The sequence below is a fragment of the Myotis nattereri genome (assembly GCF_964212035.1).
Source record: "Myotis nattereri genome assembly, chromosome: 9".
In the NCBI taxonomy this organism is placed as follows: domain Eukaryota; kingdom Metazoa; phylum Chordata; class Mammalia; order Chiroptera; family Vespertilionidae; genus Myotis; species Myotis nattereri.
This window is the reverse complement of record NC_138084.1, coordinates 32,841,746-32,858,786: the sequence shown is the minus strand read 5'-3', so window position 1 is coordinate 32,858,786 and position 17,041 is coordinate 32,841,746. Positions and strand designations below refer to the sequence as shown.

General features: G+C 43.2%; 1 protein-coding gene across 2 annotated transcripts; it reads right to left on the bottom strand.

The window, feature by feature from the left end:
• Positions 1 to 899: 899 nt before the first annotated feature.
• On the bottom strand, positions 900 to 16,412 carry CYP2R1 (cytochrome P450 family 2 subfamily R member 1; the record flags this gene model as incomplete). 2 transcript variants are annotated; one of them, XM_081098858.1, is made up of 5 exons in its annotated part: positions 900 to 2,632; positions 3,757 to 4,086; positions 5,098 to 5,730; positions 11,071 to 11,212; positions 16,188 to 16,412. In XM_081098858.1, 5 exons carry the CDS (start codon positions 16,410 to 16,412, stop codon positions 2,457 to 2,459), a joined length of 1,506 nt encoding a protein of 501 aa, XP_080954984.1. In that variant the 3' UTR covers positions 900 to 2,456. The 2 variants fall into 2 exon arrangements, with proteins under 2 accessions (XP_080954984.1, XP_080954985.1); XM_081098859.1 differs by lacking the exon at positions 16,188 to 16,412 and having other exon boundaries at positions 5,098 to 5,321; positions 11,071 to 11,147.
• Between the last annotated feature and the right edge of the window lie 629 nt (positions 16,413 to 17,041).

Here is a 17,041-nt window from a genome sequence, read left to right as displayed (position 1 = left end):
TTAAAAGCAGTTGGGCAGATGTCATTTTGTATCTCTAAAAGTGTATAGGATTGTCATTAAAACTAGAATGTTCTTTGTTGACATTTTCTTAAAGCAGTGGTTCTCAATTTTCCTAATGCCGCAACCCTTTAACATAGTTCCTCATGTTGTGGTGACCCCCAACATAAAATTATTTTCTTTGCTACTTCATAACTGTAATTTTGCTAGTTATGAATCGTAAATATCTGATATGCAGGATGTATTTAGGTGACCCCTTGAAAGGGTCGTTCAACCCCCAAAGGGATCGCGACCCACAGGTTGAGAACCGCTGTCTTAAAGTATGATTTAAATTTATTTGTTATAGGACTATTTAGATATTTTTTTATTACTGCAGGTGTCAGTTTTGGAAAGTTGGAGAATCTTAAGATAGTATTTTATACAAGCTGCATATTAAAATCATTTGGGACCTTTAAATGATTCCAATTTAATCTGGGTATTAATTAGTGCTTTGTAAAAAAATTATTTTAATTTTTAAAAATATATCTTTAAATCGTTGTGGCTTTAATTTTATAGGCCTTCCTTCCCCTGGCTGCTGGCATCAGTTTTCCTCTGGCACCCGGGGCCCAGGCCTTTGGTCCGGCCGCAGTGGAGAAGCCAAGCCTCAAGGTTAGACTTTTCCCCTCTGGCCGCAGCAAGGCTTGGCTTCTCAGCTGCGGCAGCAGGGAGGCTTGGCTTCTCCGCTGCAGTTGCAGCAGAGAAGCCAAGCCTCTTCAGTCTTTAGTCATCACTCTGGCTGGAGCCTTTAGTCTTCGTGCCATGCCTGTGTATGCAAATTAACCACCATCTTTGTTGGGTTAATTTGCATAGTCGCTCTGATTGGCTGGTGGGCGTAGCAGAGTGACACCAATTTGCATGTTTCTCTTTTATTAGTGTAGACATTTAATACATATTTTTATTATATATTACATATAAATGAATATAATTACTGGTATATAATCAAAATTTTAATTAATGGAAGTCAAACACACTAAGATGTCACTTCTACCCTTTTCTCTCAGTCTCTTAGAAATCACCATTTTCATTAGGTTCACATTATTCTAGCCAGTGCTTTTTATTCAAATACAAGTGCATAATGCATATTTATACACACATACATTCTTATTCCCCATTGTCATACAAAAAGGGAACATATTTTAACAGAAGTCACTGTCTGTGCACTTACTCTGAGGCTGCAACTATTCATGCGCCAAGTTATGAGAGCATGAACCCTTAATGTACAACTTTAGAAGAATTAAGATTTTAAAACAGAAACCTATAACTGGAATACACATACCTGTTAATTCAGGATAGTCACAGTTTACACTTGTGTTCCTGGCATAATTATCAGTAGGAAGTCCCTCATATAACAGTAATTGTGGAAATGCTTAAAGACCTCTAAAAGCCAAAAGAATTCATTCTTTAAGCCCTGTGACTGGTTTTGGAAAAAAGTGGTACTATGTAAATTTTCTGTGCCTACCAAGAATTAATCGCTACACTTTGTTTATATTTTAAATACATTATTGTAAGAACTGCTGCTTTGGGGATGGATACTCAGTATGAAGACGTAGCAGGGAGCAAGATTTGAGAGCACTGGAAGGTTCTACATTAAATACATAGATATTTCTTCTATCATCTGCCACCATGTCTAAAATGTCTCTGTAGTCCAAACTCATTTGAGTTCTAATTTCTCCTTTAGTTCTCTATTAAACTGGACTAGTACCACACAAACTATTAATGACATACCTGACCACAAGGGCGCTGGCATTGGCATTTGGAAGTAAAGCCCCCAGGACAGGAGCAAGATGGAAGCAGGGGTTCCTGGTGCTCAACAAGAGGCTGAAAAGTCAAGCTCTGCTTAAGGCGACCATGGCAAATCTTAGTATCTTAAGCGACACCTGGCACTTGCACCTTTGTTTTCCTCAAGAGATAATTCTACCGTAGAAGTCATAAAAGCTTGAAAAAAATCAAATCTGTGTGGCCTGGCCAGTGTGGCTCAGTGGGTGAGCATTGACCTATGAACCAGGAGGTCATGGTTCGATTCCCTATCAGGGCACATGCCCAAGGTGTGGCCTTGATCTCCAGTAGAGGGCACCCATCGATGTTTCTCTCTCATCATTGGTGTTTCTCTCCCTCTCCCTCTCCCTCTCCCTCTCCCTCTCCCTCTCCCTCTCCCTCTCCCTCTCCCTCTCCCTCTCCTTCTTCTTCTCCCTCTCCCTCTTCTTCTCCCTCTCCCCTCTTCTCTGAAATCAATAAAAACATTTTTTTTAAAAAAGTAATCCAGAATCTCATAATCTGCATTTAAAAAAATAAAATGAAATAAAGACACATTTGTGTTAACTTTCTGATGCTGTGGCTTTTGTCCAAACACATACAATGATTAAACTAGGTTCAGGGGTGAGGTGAACATATGGCCCCATTCCACACGGCATCGTGCCCTTTCAGCGTCTTTCCACACAGATGAGGAAGGGCTGGGGCTGCAAGGTCATGCCTAACCTGGGCTTCAGATCTGGAACCAGTTCATGGGGAAAATGCAAGTGAAACCGCTGAAGCAATGCTGTAAAAAACAGGAACATTTCCATCCGAGCCAGCTGTTCTCCAAGACAGTGTCTTCTTCCTAAGCAGAAAAAAAACCAGACATTGTCATCTTTTTAAAATCCAAAATGTATATCTAATACATTACAAAATGTATGTCTAAATTCCAGAAATCTGGAATTTAAAAAAAGTTACAAAAGGTTATTCTTACTAAAGAATTTCCTTAAACTCCAAAGAATAGAAGTGGACTTTTCATCTCCCAGAATCCATTTCTTTACCTTCCTGGACTTTGTAAACTTATTAGTCCCTCCCCCACATCCCTTGACTTTTGCAACAGAGCCTGAGGTATGCCGTGAAAGATCTAATTTGAAGTGTGACATTTTGTTCTATAGATTCAAGAGAAGGTCATTTCATTTCAGATGACTCAATGTGTACCCTTCCCCAATTAAAGGAAGAGTTTCCAGTCCATCTCCCAAGGGTCTTGTGATCTGTGCACTTTTCACTGCAGAAGCAGTATTTTTAGAAAATAGATATAATAAACTAGGAGCCAAGAGAGCTCGATTCTTATTTCACTTCAAATTATGAGTCATTCCCCTCCCTGGATCTGTTCCTCAAGCTACTTGTTACTGACCTTCTAGCTCTTGGAGTTTTGATTACAAGCCAAAAATCCACAGACAAAAAAAATGTTTCAGAAGCCAGAGCTCTCACCAGTTTCTCTCTAGATACTCAATTAATGCTTGTTTATTTTTGAGTAGATATGGGTGTTAATGACCTCTAATTAAACTATTCTCTCCTGTAAGAATCAATGCTATGTTTTCAGAGTTGAAATATGTAATTCTACAACAGAGAGCTTCAGATTAAGATGTTATACTAATGCAATGGCCGGGGTGCTCAGTGGTTAGAACGTCAACCCTCACACTGAAGGGTCATGGGTTTGATTTCCGTTCAAGGTTCGAAATTTGTGTGTATCTGGATTGCAGGTTCCGTCCCTGCCCCAGTCAGGGCATGTGTGGGAGGCAACCAATTGATGTGTTTTTCTCACAGCTATATCAATGTCTCTCTCTCCTCTCCCTCCCTTCCACTCTCTAAAAAATCAACGGAGGAAAAAATATCCTCTGGTGAGGATTAACAACAGCAAAAATGTTATACTAATGAACCACCATTATATTTTGTCCTGAAGTTATGCCACTGTGAAAGTTCACTTACCTAAGGAAAACGGAACCAAAGCTTCCTTCTTGGAAAAATATCCACTGCTGTCCAGAAATCGCTCCGGATAGAATATTTCTGGGTCTTTCCAGTACTTTTCATCAAAGTGTACAGAATAAAGATTTGTGATTACTGTTGTGCCTTTAGGAATAGAATAACCACGTACAACTGCATCTTCAGAGGTTGCATGGAAAATCCCTAATGGCACTATATTACAGAATCGTAAAACTTCATGCAAAACTGCCTCAGTGTAAGGCATTTTGCATTTGTGATCCCAAGAAGGCTTCCCATTGGGTCCCATAATTAAATCAATCTCTTTCTGAACTTGTCCTGTTAGAGAAGAAAGTGTTCAAGTTATTATGCAACGCTGAAAAAGTGTATCTAAAGTAATTTCCCTTTTTGGTAAACAAGGGATAACCTGTAGTAATAAGTAGGGCATGCGTCCACCCAGATGCAAATTTTTCATGATCTGGGAGTTTATTTAAATATATACCATATATCTTCTACTACCAGTAATCAATGCTCTGGGTAACTTTGTTGTGAATAACACAGTAAAAGTAATAAAAATCAAACAAACCTAGAATTAGAATAACATCTCAGTCTCAGCAAGGAAAATAATAAAGCATAAAACTTGAATCAAAACAACCAGGGTTCAGGTCCCAGTTCTGCCACTTCCAGTGATTGAGCCTGGGCACGTCAGCCACTCAGCCTCCCTCATTTATAAAATAGGCATAATATAATCTGTCTCTAAGGTGTTCACATGAATTGAGATAATAGATTTGAAAACTTTCCCGGTTGGTGTGACTCAGTGATTGACCGTGTACCTATAAACCAGGTTGTGATTTGATTCCCAGGCATGTGCACATTTCTGAACAGCTGCTGATGTTTTCCAAAAGGTAAGAGGCCAATCCATGGGAAGGCATTATACAGGAAGATTGAGGCACTGGCAGCTAGCTCCACATTCTCACTAAGTAGCTCAATCATGTGTTGGAAATCAGTGTCTTCGTAAGTGAATCGTTCTCCAAAAATGTGTTCGATTCCCAGTCAGGGCACATGCCTGGGTTGTGGGTTTAATATCAAGTGGGGGTCATGCAGGAGGCAGCGGATCAATGATTATCTCTCATCATTGATGTTTCTATCTTTCTCCCTCTCCCTTCCTCTCTGAAATCAATAAAAATCTATTTTTTTAAAAAGGAAACTTTTTATAAGTATTAAATATTTTTCTTCTTGGCTAACACTGCAGGAGTTCCTAAATAAACTGCTTTGAACATGGCCAAAGACTCTAAAACATGTGTGAGTCCTAAATGTAAGTTCAGACCTTGAGATGGAGAGAATCCTCACCTTGAATGTTAGGATAAAGTGCCATGAAAAGAATTGCCCATCGTAGCACGTTGGTTGTAGTTTCAGTCCCAGCAATGATGAGTTCACCCACAGAGAAAATTAGGTTTTCTTTGGAGAAAGTAGAGGATGGGTCATTTTTACCCTGATCCATCTCATCGAAATAAGCGTCAACAAAATGCTGAGGTAACTGAGGCTTTCTGTTGAGAGAAGCTTTTTCGATAAGCCTGGAGAGAAAATCATAGACCACAGCGGCATTTCTGAACAGCTGCTGATGTTTTCCAAAAGGTAAGAGGCCAATCCATGGGAAGGCATTATACAGGAGGACTGAGGCACTGGCAGCTAGCTCCACATTCTCACTAAACAGCTCAATCATGTGCTGGAAATCAGTGTCTTCGTAAGTGAATCGTTCTCCAAAAATAATCAGGTTGGTTATGTTTGAAACAGCATTTGTTATTAACTGTTTGAAGTCAAAAGGTCTGCCTTTGTACGTTTCAACAGCATCAATGAAAAATTTGGTTTCCTCTAAAATTTTAGATTCAAAAGACTTTTGGCCATATCCAAAATAGCGAAAGCTGTTCACAGCTAACCTTCTGTGATCAGCCCATCCTCGGCCATACTTGGAATTGAGTAAACCTGAAACAAAAAAGGAAGGTAAAAAATGTTACCATCCCTACATCCCTGTCCCTAACAGCTAAAAAGGCTATGGAGAAAAGGAAAAAAAGATCGTTAGTCATTCTTCTCCAAATTATCTTTCTATAAAACTAAAACTAGACCCAGCGAATAAGAGCTGTTTCCTGCTACTCATTAGCCACAGAATATTATAAACATGAAAAGCATGTCTACTTACCATCTGGGGATAGACAGAAAAGACCTATAATTCTCCCGTAACAAGAAACTGAACACTCTTGTGTAATTCAACCTGGGTGAAGTAGGCCCAGGTGGCCTTATTACCCATCTTTTACTCTAAGTCTAATTTACAAAAGACAAATGACTGTACATTTTGTAGGCAAAATTCTATTTTGGACTAAACAAACATCTGGAAATCGTATTTCTAGAATTAGAAATTTTCTGCTTTATTAAGACTAGATTTTAGAATATACATTTCTTTCGGTTAAAGGTATATATTACCTAAGATAACTCTGGCAAAGGCAAGGTAGCCTGAATGAGGTGTCCATGTTGTGAAAATACTCAAGCCAAAAAGAGTACCATGGCAGAATGTTTGTGTCCCACAACATTCATATGTTGAAGCCTAACCCCCAATGTAACAATATTAGGAGGTGGGGCCTTTGGGAGGTAGTTAGGTCATGAGGGTAGAACCCTCCTGAATGGGATGGGTGCCCTTATAAGAAGGGACATGGGAAAAGGTGACTACTCTTGGCCATGTGGAGAGACAGAAAGAAGGCAACAGTCTACCAGGCAGGAAGCAGGCCTTTTCCAGACACCAGGAAGTCTGCCGGCACCTTGATTTCAACTTCCCTGCCTCCAGCTCTATGAGAATAAATGTTGTGTTGTGTTTTGTTTTTTTAAAGAAAGCTTCAGGACCCCTTCCTTCCTTCCTTCCTTCCTTCCTTCCTTCCTTCCTTCCTTCCTTCCTTCCTTCCTTCCTTCCTCCCTCCCTCCCTCCCTCCCTCCCTCCCTCCCTCCCTCCTCATATATTTTTACTGATTTCAGAGAGGAATGGAGAGGGAGAGAGAGAGGAACATCAATGATGAGAGAGAATCCTTGGTTGGCTGCCTCTTGCACTACACATACTGGGGATCGAATCCACAGCCCAGGCATGTGCTCTTGACTGGAATCAAACCTGGGACCCTTCAGTCCACAGGCCTATGCTCTATCCACTGAGCCAAACCAGCTAGGGCCAAATGTTGTGTTATTTTAATCCTCACCCAAGGATATGTTTTTACTGATTTGAGGGGGGCGGGGGGGGGGGGGGGGGAGAGAAAGAGAGAGAGAGAGAGAGAGAGAGAGAGAGAGAGACATTGATGAGATAGAGAGCAACATCAAGTGGTTGCCTCCTGTAAGCACCCCAATCAGGGATGGAACCTGCAGCCTAGGTATGTGCCCTGACTGGGAATTGAACCTGCCACTTTTTGATAATGGACAACGGTCCATCACCAGAGCCACCTGCCAGGGCTAAATGTTGGTTAAGCCATTCAGTCTATGATATTTTTGTAATAGCAGCTCAAACTAAGACAGAGGGCAAACATGCAACTCAAACTTCTAATGCTGATATCTGTTGCCTCAAAATTTCTGAGTCTCCATATTATACTCTGCTGTTCTGATGTGGGTGCTATGGACTATTTTTCCTTTAACTATCAAGAAGAAAACAACGCCATAGCTGGTTTGGCTCAGTGGATAGAGCATCGGTCTACAGACTAAAGGGTCCCGGGTTCGATTCCGGTCAAGGGCACATACCTGGGTTGTGGGCTTGATCCCCATAGGGGGTGTGCAGGAGGTAGCCAATTAATGATTCTCATCATTGATGCTTCTAGCTCTCTCTCCCTCTCCCTTCCTCTCTAAAATCAATAAAAATATGTTTTTGAAAAGAAAAAAATGACATCTTTTTTTGCACATATATATTTATGTAGCATGTACTTAACTCAAAATTTCATTCATAATATGTACATCGGTATACCTATGATAAAAAATGTCATGTTCTCTTGTCTACATGAGGTACCTATGTAATCTACATTCCATTAACTTTTGTGCAACAATTTTTAATTTGGAGCTTATGATAAAGTTAGCCACCCATAATGGGGTCTTTAGTGCTGTGTAACGACCTTATATTTCTACATTTCATTTTCTTTCCATACTCCCAGATGACTATTCATTCAACAAATACTCATTCAACATGTATTCATGAAGCACTTGCTATGCTCCAGGCAGTGTTCTAAATGTCACAGATACATCAGTGAACAAAAGAGGCAACAGATCCCTACTCTCGCGGACCTTTCATACTCGTGAGGAGAGGCAAATGAACAAGTAAAGTATATAGCAAGGAAGCAGGTAGTGTGGCCAGGGAAAGCCCCACTGGGAAGGTGACACAAGTAAAGACATGGAGATGACACAGTAAGTCAAGCAGATATCTGGGGAGAGATCACTGCTGGCAGAGGGGACAGCTGATCGAATGGAAGGCACTGGGATGAGAGCAAACTGTGGGTAAAGGTATACATATGGGATACATGTTGAAGAAGGCACAGAGGAGCCTTGTTAAAATACTACACTGGCAACCTGTATGCTTGGGCAACGTGTTCCCCAACAGGGGGCTAATGGTGGCTCTGATGTCTGTTTCAAGTTCAATGCATATGTATCTTAAAATAACATCGTTTTCTACTTAATTTTCTTTTACTGTTTTTTGAAAACCTTAAATGCTTATTTTATTATTATTGCTTTCTTTATAATAAAAATAGCATAAGCTATAAATGTATAGCTTTGAAAAAAATATTTTTACCCCAAATATTATTCTGTTCACACCATCTTTCATTTCCATTATTTCTTTAAAGATCTTCTATTATAATTGTGGTATAATTTCTTCTTTTACCTAATTATTTTTTTTATTGATTGATTGATTTCAGAGACAGAGCAGGGAAGGAGAAAGGGAGAGAGAAAGGAGGGGAGGAAGGGGGAGAGAGAGAGAGAGAGAGAGAGAGAGAGAGAGAGAGAGAGAGAGAATGAATGAGAAAAAACATTGATTTGTTGTTCCATTTATTTATGCATTCATTAGTTGCTTCTTGTATGTGCCCTTACTAGGGATTGGATCTTTGCTTATCAGGACAATGCTATCTAACCAACTGAGCTACCTGCCTAATTTATTATTTAGACAATCATTGCAGAGGCTGGAAATTTGATTTTTATTTATATTACTACAGGCCCAGTGCACGAAATTCGTGCGGGGGGGAGGGGGGGGCGGGAGGGGAGGGACAGTCTCCTCAGCCTGGCCTGCCCCTTCTCACAGTCTGGGAGTCATCAGGGGATGTCCTACTGACGGCTTAGGCCTGCTCCCCATGATCTGGCCTCCCTCTGCCAGAGGTGACTGGCTAATCAGGGAAAGGCACCACCCCCAATCCCCCCTCGGTACTGCTGCCTCTGGCCTCCCTCTGTAGGAGGTGACCCGGCAATCAGGGGAAGGCGACACCCCCATCACGCCTCTGCTGCTGCCACTGCCAGCTGTGAGGCTGCCTGAGCCTTGGCCTTCACAGCCACTGCAGCTTGCCTGAACCTCGCCCAAACCTCATTGCCTGAACCTTGGGCCCTTGCAGCAGCAGCGGCCATAGGCGGCTTGCCTGAGCCAGGGGCCAGCCCTGGGCAAGCGGCAACGGCCATTGCCGGCTTACCTGAGGCCGGGACTGGGCCCTGGGCAAGAGGCAGCGGCCATCAGCGGCTTGCCTGATCCTGGGGCCGGCCCTGGGCAAGTAGCAGTGGCCATCGGTGGCTTGCCTGAGCCCAGGGCCAGCCCTGGGCAAGCGGCAGCCGCCATCACGTCCCCAACATTGCAAGTCCCTGCCCACCCGTGCCTGCTGCGCACATAGCCTGCTGATCTGTCGTTACTGTGACGGTGTCCTGATCAATTTGCATATTACCCTATTATTAGATAGATTGCTTTTAAGTGTCATTATACTCTGGCCTAGTAGTCGGCAAACCGTGGCTCGCGAGCCACATGAGGCTGTTTGGCCCCTTGAGTGTGGCTCTTCCACAAAATACCACATGTGGGTGCACATGTACAGTGCAATTGAAACTTCGTGGCCCATGCGCAGAAGTCGGTTTTCAGCCTGGGCGAGTCTATTTTGAAGAAGTGGCATTAGAAGAAGTGGGGGTACGTTTGCTGAGGTCGACCCCTCAGATTGAGGACGTTTTTAGCAAAGGCCAGTTTAGGAGTACCCTAATTAAGTTAATAACAATGTACCTACCTATATAATTTAAGTTTAAAATATTTGGCTCTCAAAAGAAATTTCAATCGTTGTACTGTTGATATTTGGCTCTGTTGACTAATGAGTTTGCCGACCACTGCTCTGGCCTAAGAATTTGGCCTTTAAAAAATTAGTGTTTTCTTTGCATTAGTTGATTTGCCTTGTGATATAATAGGTGGCTAATTTTTCTTTTTAATCTATCTCTTTTTAATCTGTCTAAACAAGTTACTATACAATTTACTTTAAAATTAAATGTGAAGGTCTCATTAAGTTGGAGAATTTTGGACACATTACTGTTAAAACTCTTATACTATTATGTATCAAAACCATTGCATCTGACTTCAGCATTCTATTTTAGACTTTTTGTTGCTGCTTTCTTCTCAACAGTTCTATTAGCATTTAGCCTTTTTCTGATAAATATGGACTCATCCAACACTGATCAACACTAAACCATATAAAATCCTAGTCCTTTACACAAATACCGCAATTCTTCCTTTACATAGCATACTGATTAGTGGCTAAGAAAGGCTGCTTCAGGTTCTATAATCTTATAAGCAAAATTATAGTAAAAATTATAAGTACCCAAGTACCTAAGACTGGCTTCAAAAGGCACTTTTAATTCCAGTATGCATGCACGTATGTGTATTCCTAATTTGTTTCACAAAATTTGCATAGATTAAGTGCTAATTCTTTAAAAAATTATGTACAATATTTACTAGAACTGGATTACAACAGTAGAATTAGTATGTACTGATCTAAAATACAGGGGTGGGCAAAAGTAGGTTTACAGTTGTTCCTATGGAAAATAATACAATAATAAATAATCATAAGAGGATAAACTGTGGTTCACATACTAACAAATGTAAAACAAATTCTGCCCACCCCTGTATGATTGAAACGGAGCCTGAAAGTCCTCAAATACTTGGTTTGTATACTAAATTGATTAATTAATACCTCTATTAATCAGTACAATAGAATTCAAACTCTACATGCTAAATTTACATAAAATAATAAATATTATTTAAAATAGTTTAGTAAATCACTAAATAGATAAAAATAAACATACCTCCCATTTTTGTCATCTTCTTGAATAATGGAAGGCATGGTCTGTCTGCAAAAATTTCGCTTTGATGAACAAGGCATTCCTTTACTACATCATAGCCATTTAGAACCACAGTGGATATACCTCCAAGATCTAAACTGAAGATCTTTGAGGAAGAAAAGAAAAACAATTAAATGGAAAAAATGTTTGGAGAAAGATAACCATGGAAATTAACACGTACTAAGCAGCTCTCCCAGATTTGTCACTTCCCTGAAAATACAGGCACTTATTTACTACTCAACTGTAATGGGTAGAGTGCCTTCTCTCTACAAGGCATATCACGCACACTATGATTTAATTATGCATTCGATACCCGAAGACATAATTTTTCAAATGGAAAGAGTACCAGACTCAGAAGGCCTGGGTTCTAGCTTAAGCTTTGCCATACAGGACCATGTGCAGAGCCCTTAACCTTCTGGGGCATCAGGGCTGCCACTGAAACTACGGTACTTGATTCAGATGCTCTTTTAAGATATCTAGGAATTTCCTTTGACTTCCCAGATTTATGGAGAAGCATACCATCTACATATCATTTGTTACTCCAGACTTAGGTAGGAAAAGGGACTGTCAAAGGCATAACAGACAACTTTGAAGTATAAAACTCAAAGGAGTAAATTTGAAGATCTAATTGGCTTTTTGAATGATTCATGATTGGACAGTATCTCATCTAATAAGGAGAAAGGAGCTCCTAAGAGCTGTAGAAAAGGACAAATTTTAAAGGCAGAGAGGAAGTGTGAAAAGGAAATTATCAGCAAAGAATGCACTGTTTCAGGCAAGGTCACTCTCCTAGAGGGAACAGACGTCTGTCCAGCACATTCCCTGACTAGTGCTGACCAGGTAATTTCAGGTTGACTGGTCAGAGGTTACATTCCTGGGGAGGCTGAAACTGCAGTTAACTTAAGTCCTGGTTTGCTGACATGGGGTTTAGCACAAGTGACTCCATGCTGTCTCCTTTCAACAGCATTCACCACGTAGGCACAGGTGACCATCCCTCAGCTAAGGGGAAGGCAAGACAGAATATCCATGCTATGCCCTGCCGGAGCTTCTCTTCTGCTTCACCTCAGGTCCACTTACAATGTCACACCTCTTATACCCAGGCCCATTAGGGACTAGTCCAGTGAGAGAACAGTACTACCTTATCTGTGGGATGCAAAGAATGCTTATCCCCATGCTCTCAGGAGTTGGCTGAGAGCTTTTTACCATCAAAATATTGAGTCAATGCCCTAACCGGTTTGGCTCAGTGGATAGAAAGTCGGCCTGTGGACTGAAAGGTCCCAGGTTCGATTCCAGTCAAGGGCATGTACCTTGGTTGCGGGCACATCCCCAGTAGGAGGTGTACAGGAGGCAGCTGATCGCTGTTTCTCTCATCGATGTTTCTAACTCTCTATACCTCTCCCTTCCTCTCTGTAAAATATCAATAAAATATATATATTTTTTAAAAATTGAGTCAAACAGGCAGAGCTGAGTTAGCCATGGTTCACACTACTTTGGAAAAAATAACGAAAAGACCAAGAGTCTTGGCAAAGAATAAAATTCAGCAGAAGTAGTTACAGCAGCAATACTGATGGGAACCTCCAAATAGTAACAGAATCAACCAGCTGAGCAATGGCGTCTTTGGCTCAAGAATAGGCCCAGCTGAGCAATGGAGTTTTTGGCACAAGAATCAACCAGATGAGCAATGGCGTCTTTGGCACAAGAATAGGCCCTGCCAGCTGAGCAGTAGGTACATCTGGAACCTGGGGACGGAGCATGGGCTGCCTGCCACAAGCAGTGGTATTAGTCAGAAGTGGCAGGTTAAGGGTTTCAGCTGAGCAAAGGAGGGACTTACCCAGAGGGTAATTTTTGCAGATATAAAGGAGAAACTCCTCTTCCTGTGTGTCTCTTCTACTCTCAATACTCTACTACACTTCTGACTGCATATAAGGATGAAACTTCAGCTCCTGGGTGCTGCCATCATCACCCCAATGTCCCGTTGGCTCAGTGCTGTGCAGCCTTTCCCTTTGGATATCCCATCCTCCATCTTTCAATAAATTCAGTATTTCTTCATCCCATCTGAGATGGCTATTTAACCTGCCTGTGTGCACCACCACGCTAACCTTCACCTTTCAGTTACTATATAAATAAATTAATAAGTTGTCAATTCCGCTTGCCTTAAAGTAATTCTTTTATTGTCCCACGTGTATTACCTGAAAATAATCTGTAAAAACCACTTGTTTACCACTTTACTGGCCAGGGAATCCTTTTCAAAATTGAAATAAGATTAAAGTAACTGCAGAAACTTATATATTAAGAGTGAATCTCCAAGGAATTGGCAATTCTTGATGTAGTACATTTCTATTTAAGATTGCCTTTAAAATAAATGTATAAAACCTGAGGACTGGTTGTTTTCCTTTCAAAAACTATAAAGGAGAACTGAACTCACAGACTTCATAAAAGTAGACGTCACCTGAAGTGATTGTCAGTTCTCATAAGCGATTTCCAAGTCCATTTTTTTTCCTGCTGGCACACATCTCCAAATTATAAAGATGGTGCAAAAAAGATTCCATTTACAAATAAGCCCTACAAACAATCTCCCAAAAGTATAGGAGATAAGTCTCCTTCCACTTCCAAAAATTTTTGTACAGTGTATTATAACTGTATCGTGTATTAACAACTTACAGTAACTTTGAGACATTGTCAGAATTGGGAAACACCTCTAAGATAATGGGAGATCTCTAGGGGTATTTCACCACTAAGATAAAGATCAAGTGCTGCTGTAGTTAAAAGTTACTGTTAGGTGGCATTTAACTTAAGTCTAAGGCAGAGTCAGGCAAACAGTGTCTACTCTTCAATGCACACATCTTTTTTCATTTTTGTTCCGTTCTCTTTTTCCTCTATTTCTCTTGCATATTAAAAGAGCCTGATTTTACCACCTCCAGTAAAAAGCCCTCTTTGTAAAGAACCATAGTTGTACCAGCAATAAAACCGTCTACTCATGCCAAATTCTTAAATCCACTGAACCAAATCTATCCATCCCAAGATAAGTTTTCCGGCATGTTTCTAATTTAATTTGTAATTTATTATGAGACTTAAATGACTCCCTTCCAGAAAAGTATGTTCAGCATAAATATAGCATTCCTTTCAGTTCAAATCTTTATATATAAAAAACATTCCTATTCTGAAAGACACGATTTCAAAAAAATTGGCTTTAAAATACGTTTGCGTCCTGGTTGGTGTGGCTTAGTTGGGAGTCATCCCGTGCACCAAAAGGTTGTTTCAATTCCTGGACAGGACACATGCCTGGGTTGCGGGTTCGATCCCCATGAGGCAGCCAATGGATGTTTTGCTCTCAGATTGATGTTTCTCTTTCTCTCCCTCTCCCTTCCTCTCTAAAAAACCAATTTAAAAATCTTTAAAAAATAGCCAGAACTGGTTTGGCTCAGTGGATAGAGTGTCGGCCTGCGGACTGAAAGGTCCCAGGTTTGATTCCGGTCAAGGGCATGCACCTTGGTTGCGGGCACATCCCCAGTAGGGGGCGTGCAGGAGGCAGCTGATCGATGTTTCTCTCTCATCGATGTTTCTGGCTATCCCTCGCCCTTCCTCTCTGTAAAAAATCAATAAAATGTATTAAAATAAATAAATAAAAATCTTTAAAAAATAAAATGTGTTTGAATTTGTAGGCCTAATAAATTGTTCTGCAGTTAATAACCAAGAACATTTGAGTAGCACTTAACTGCTCTCAGCTATTATTTTTCTCATTGCACACATGAGGAAAAATTAAGATTCAAAGAAGGTAAAATTTTATCTGGTCTCATGCTCTCATAGCTAATGATTTTTCTAGAATATTATGATGTTCTGTACTAACACAGCAGAGATCAAATATATTAATGGAAATACACTCAATTCTTGGAGAACTGGAGGGTATACAAGAAAATCTAAGAATTGTATGTTTGCTTTTCCTCAGGCCAGCTTCCCGTTAGCAATATAAACCGTTAGTGAGCTGCAGAAACCTAGAATAATTCTTGTAAAACCTGGTTCAAATAAGGATTGCAGCCCCAAGGTGAAACACAGTTGCCAAACAGCCCTGCTGTGCTGTTCCCCCAACGCCCTCGCCACAATTAGACTGATTTCCCCTCTTCCTGGAATGGAACTCCCTGAGTGGGGCTGTGTTTGCCTCCCTCTCCTTTCAGCCCTCCCACCCGGCAAGAGTGTGGTTTGTTGTTGCCCATAAATGAATGGACTCAAAACAGAACAGGTGAGCTGGCTCAGTGCCAGTGCTCTGAAACCTCTGCCTCCCTCCGGGGTCAGGCGGGGACACTGCCCAACACAGGCTGGTGTCCTGGCCCTTTCCCCTGAGGGTGCGCAGCGGGCGGCTGTCTGCCAGCCAGGGGGCATTTCTGGGGGCAGCTTCCTCCTCCGTAAAAGGGAGGCGCAGTGGGCTCCCCGCGGGGCCCTTGTGAGTTTAAAGGATCCACAGTGGGAGGAGGCTGGCCCACAGCAGGCGCACTCTCAGGTTTGCTGGGAGGATGGATGCTCCTGGCCAATCAGCCCAATGATCGCCCTGCGCTGTACAGCTCCGCACGGATTTTCATTCATTCATTCATTCATTCATTCATTCAATCACTCACAATCATTCACCAGAGCCCACCTCTCAGTCAGGGCCTTCCCGAGTACTTGCTAATCCTCACAGCAAACGCCTCAACAGCCTTCCTTAAAGGCAAACCCCCAAGAACCTATTACCTATGAACTCGGTCCCAGGATTCACAGGCCTACTTTCCCGGGAAGCGTGGGTTGGAACCTGGAACCGAACCTATTCTCAGGAGGACGGAGCCCGTAGGCCCGCTGCGCAGGCGCGGGAGCCCAACCTGGCGGCTTAGGGGACGCGAAGGGCGCGCGGGGCGAGGGACGGGTCGGGTCAGGCCCGGGCGGAGCGCCCCAGGCCGGGGCGCGGCTGCGAGGGCTTTCCCGACCCAGGAAGTAGGCTTCCCACAAAGCCGGAAACACACGGCCAGGGGGCTCGGCGGGTCCGGGCCCGGCGCGGCCGCCAGCCCACCCGGGAGGAAGGCCCGGGCCCTCCCCGCCCGCGGCCCGACGGGCGGTACCTCGCCGTACACCTGGCTCTGCTTCCTCATGTAGACATGGGGGAGCTCGGCGGAGGCGGCCAGCGAGTAGATGTTGCCGATAAAGGGCAGCCCCGACGGGCCCGGGGGGAAGCCCGCCGGCCGCCTCTGCTTCAGCAGCTGGCGGACCCCCAGGGCGAAGAGCAGCAGGAAGAGCGCGAAGCCCAGCGCCCCCGCGCACGCCTCCGCTCCGCGGGGCCCCCACATGGCCCGGACCTGGGGCCGGCGAGCTCCCGCCCCGGGACGGGCTCGCCCCTGCGGCGCCGCCCCCCATTGGCCCGACACTCTGAGGCCCGCCCCGGGTTCAGGGCCAATGGCTGGCCGAGTGTAGGCCCGGGGCCCGGGGTCAGTCACCCCTGCGCTCGCAGGCGCGGAGCTGGCTGCGCGGAGGTGGGTGCGCCCCTGCGGCCCTGGGCGGGGCCCCGAGCCTGGAGGCCTTCCCGGGGCTGACATCCCCCTCGCTGGGCTCGGCACCTTGCGGCCAGCCCCGAGGGTCTTTTTAGGAGCCCGGTTGGTGCACTTCAAACTAGGAGAACTGGAGAGCTTATCAACACTGAATCCGACAACCTTCAAAATCTCCATTAGAGAACTGCTCTATCAGTATAAAAAAATAATCTTGCCTTAACCAGTTTGGCTCAGTGGATAGAGTGTCGGCCTGCGGACTGAAGGGTCCCAGGTTCGATTCCGGTCAAGGGCATGTACCTTGGTTGCGGGCACCTCCCCGGTGGGGGGTGTGCAGGAGGCAGCTGATGGATGTTTCTAACTCTCTATCCCTCTCCATTCCTCTCTGTAAAAAATCAATAAAATATATATTTTTAAAAATAATCTTACTACTC